The 2,123-nt window shown below is 41.4% G+C and overlaps 1 protein-coding gene across 2 annotated transcripts; it reads left to right on the forward strand.

Moving 5' to 3' along the window:
* Positions 1-489: 489 nt before the first annotated feature.
* On the forward strand, positions 490-1,951 carry atpsckmt (fATP synthase c subunit lysine N-methyltransferase). 2 transcript variants are annotated; one of them, XM_042058252.1, is made up of 4 exons: positions 492-1,112; positions 1,263-1,400; positions 1,511-1,561; positions 1,671-1,951. In XM_042058252.1, the coding sequence occupies exons 1-4, from the start codon at positions 831-833 to the stop codon at positions 1,854-1,856; spliced, it is 657 nt and encodes a 218-aa protein (XP_041914186.1). In that variant the 5' UTR covers positions 492-830; the 3' UTR covers positions 1,857-1,951. The 2 variants fall into 2 exon arrangements, with proteins under 2 accessions (XP_041914194.1, XP_041914186.1); XM_042058260.1 differs by lacking the exon at positions 1,511-1,561 and having other exon boundaries at positions 490-1,112.
* Positions 1,952-2,123: the final 172 nt, after the last annotated feature.

Genomic DNA, 2,123 nt, shown 5'->3' on the forward strand with positions numbered 1-2,123 from the left:
TCGCAGAGGTCTGCGCTCTCAAATGTCCTTCTAGTGAGCATATTAAAAATGAGTGTGATTGAGGGAGGAGTGTAGGCCTAATGCTCGTGCATGTACGCTTAATTTCACGTTAATTGGGATGTACAAAGAAAAGCTGCGTGGAATGCTGCGTACGCACAGTTTCATACATCAGGATTTTTTTGTGCGTACACTACTTTTTAGGTTTGCGCGTACGCAATGTTTTAGTATGAAATCCACGCAAGTCTTTGTACATGAGGCCCCTGGTGTCCAAATACGTTAGGTAGGTATACAGTAGCTAGATAGATAGATATAGATAGACAGACAGAATCCTTCAATTGCCCATATGTAGAATTACACTGTTATTAGTGTGTGTTGATTAGCCCGTAATACGGCATTAATTATAAACTCTTAGGTCAATCTGCCAGCATAGCCTACTTCAGGTTCTGTTTCGCGGAACGAAAATAATCATGGCTACAGAGTCGGGGGATTTTTTCTGACGGACAAAATCGGTGCGTCAGCCACAACGTCGGTGTGTTACCAGAGAATGTCCGTAGACGGGCTCTGGTGCTACTGAATGAATTTGTCCTCTGTGTAATATCTAGCCATTTAGATGTTATTTTAAATGGGGCTCACTGCCCATTTGGAATAAAATCCACACCATTAAAACACCAGCGCGTAAGGCAAAAATCCACTGCGACATGGCTATTAGTTGTCATTTTCTTATCATATCTTAGTGGCGCTAACCTCCGATTTTATATAGCATGTGTTGAACATTCGGGCAGGACGGAGGATAGGACAAGGTATGATAAGTTTACCATTAAGTCAACGTTATGTCTAATTACAACGCTCATGAGAGTGCGGTGGAAGAAACAATAAACGGTGCAGTAAAAGGCAACAGCATTGGGAAGCGCTTGGGTATAATCGCGACTTGTGTTGTTGGAGGGTCACTGGTTGCCCTCTATGCTGTGGCAGGACCATTTGTTGCCCCAGCCCTAAGAAAAATATGCCTCCCATATGTTCCGGCAACTTCGGTTCAGGTTGAAAATGTGCTGAAGGTGCTTCGATGCAGATCAGGCTCACTTGTGGACATCGGGAGTGGAGATGGAAGAATAGTAAGTACATGATAGCGGTGTTTCTTGTTGTAACGATGTTAACGAAAGGCAGTATATTCCTCGGATTCCTATTTGCTCACGTTTAATTAGGTTCTTACTCACAAATGTGATGCAGCACTCACTAATGCACACCTAATTTGTTGTTTGTAGGTGATTGCAGCTGCCAAAAAGGGCTTTAGAGCTGTAGGATTTGAGCTCAACCCATGGCTGGTTTGGTATTCACGTTACAAAGCATGGAGGGAAGGGGTTCATCACTCTACCTCATTCTACATATCAGATCTATGGAAGGTAAACAGATTAATCAAGATTATATTTCAACAGAAGCAAATAAGTGAACTGAAAATACACGAGGAAAGATAGTATCTACAGTAATACTGATAGTGTATCTTCTTTACCAGGTTAGTTTTGCTCAGTATTCCAATGTTGTGGTTTTTGGAGTTCCACAGATGGTAAGCATAATTTGGCCTCTGGGTCATCAATCAATTATGTACTTGCTCTAACCTACCCATTTTGTTTATAATGTCTTATAAATGACATTATCTCTGTCATTTGTCACAGATGGAGCAGCTTGAAGACAAGTTGGGGAAGGAACTGCAAAACTCTGCCAGGGTGGTTGCCTGCCGCTTCCCTTTCCCCTCATGGGTTCCTGATGACTCAGTCGGCGAGGGGATAGACTCTGTGTGGGTGTATAATGCAAAGACATTTCAATCCCAAGCACAGATAAACCAGGCAACTGAAAAGTAAACTGACCTGGGCTTTCTATTTCTTGGCGGAATGTATTCTGCTAGTTGTGTGAATTCAAAATTGTTTGTAAAGTCTAATAAATGTGTAAAAAACAATACACGTATTAATATATTTCTACTGATAAAGGATTTTGCAAGGCGATGATGGGCCTAGACCTTTCATTTTGGTCCATATTCTTAAAGCCATAATATATTTAAATGATAATCGCTCATTGTTTAAGGTACAGCTTTGCAAAACATGGATACGGTAAGGTTGTGACATTGCATA

Source organism: Alosa sapidissima, chromosome 1 (assembly GCF_018492685.1).
Source record: "Alosa sapidissima isolate fAloSap1 chromosome 1, fAloSap1.pri, whole genome shotgun sequence".
Lineage (NCBI taxonomy): Eukaryota > Metazoa > Chordata > Actinopteri > Clupeiformes > Clupeidae > Alosa > Alosa sapidissima.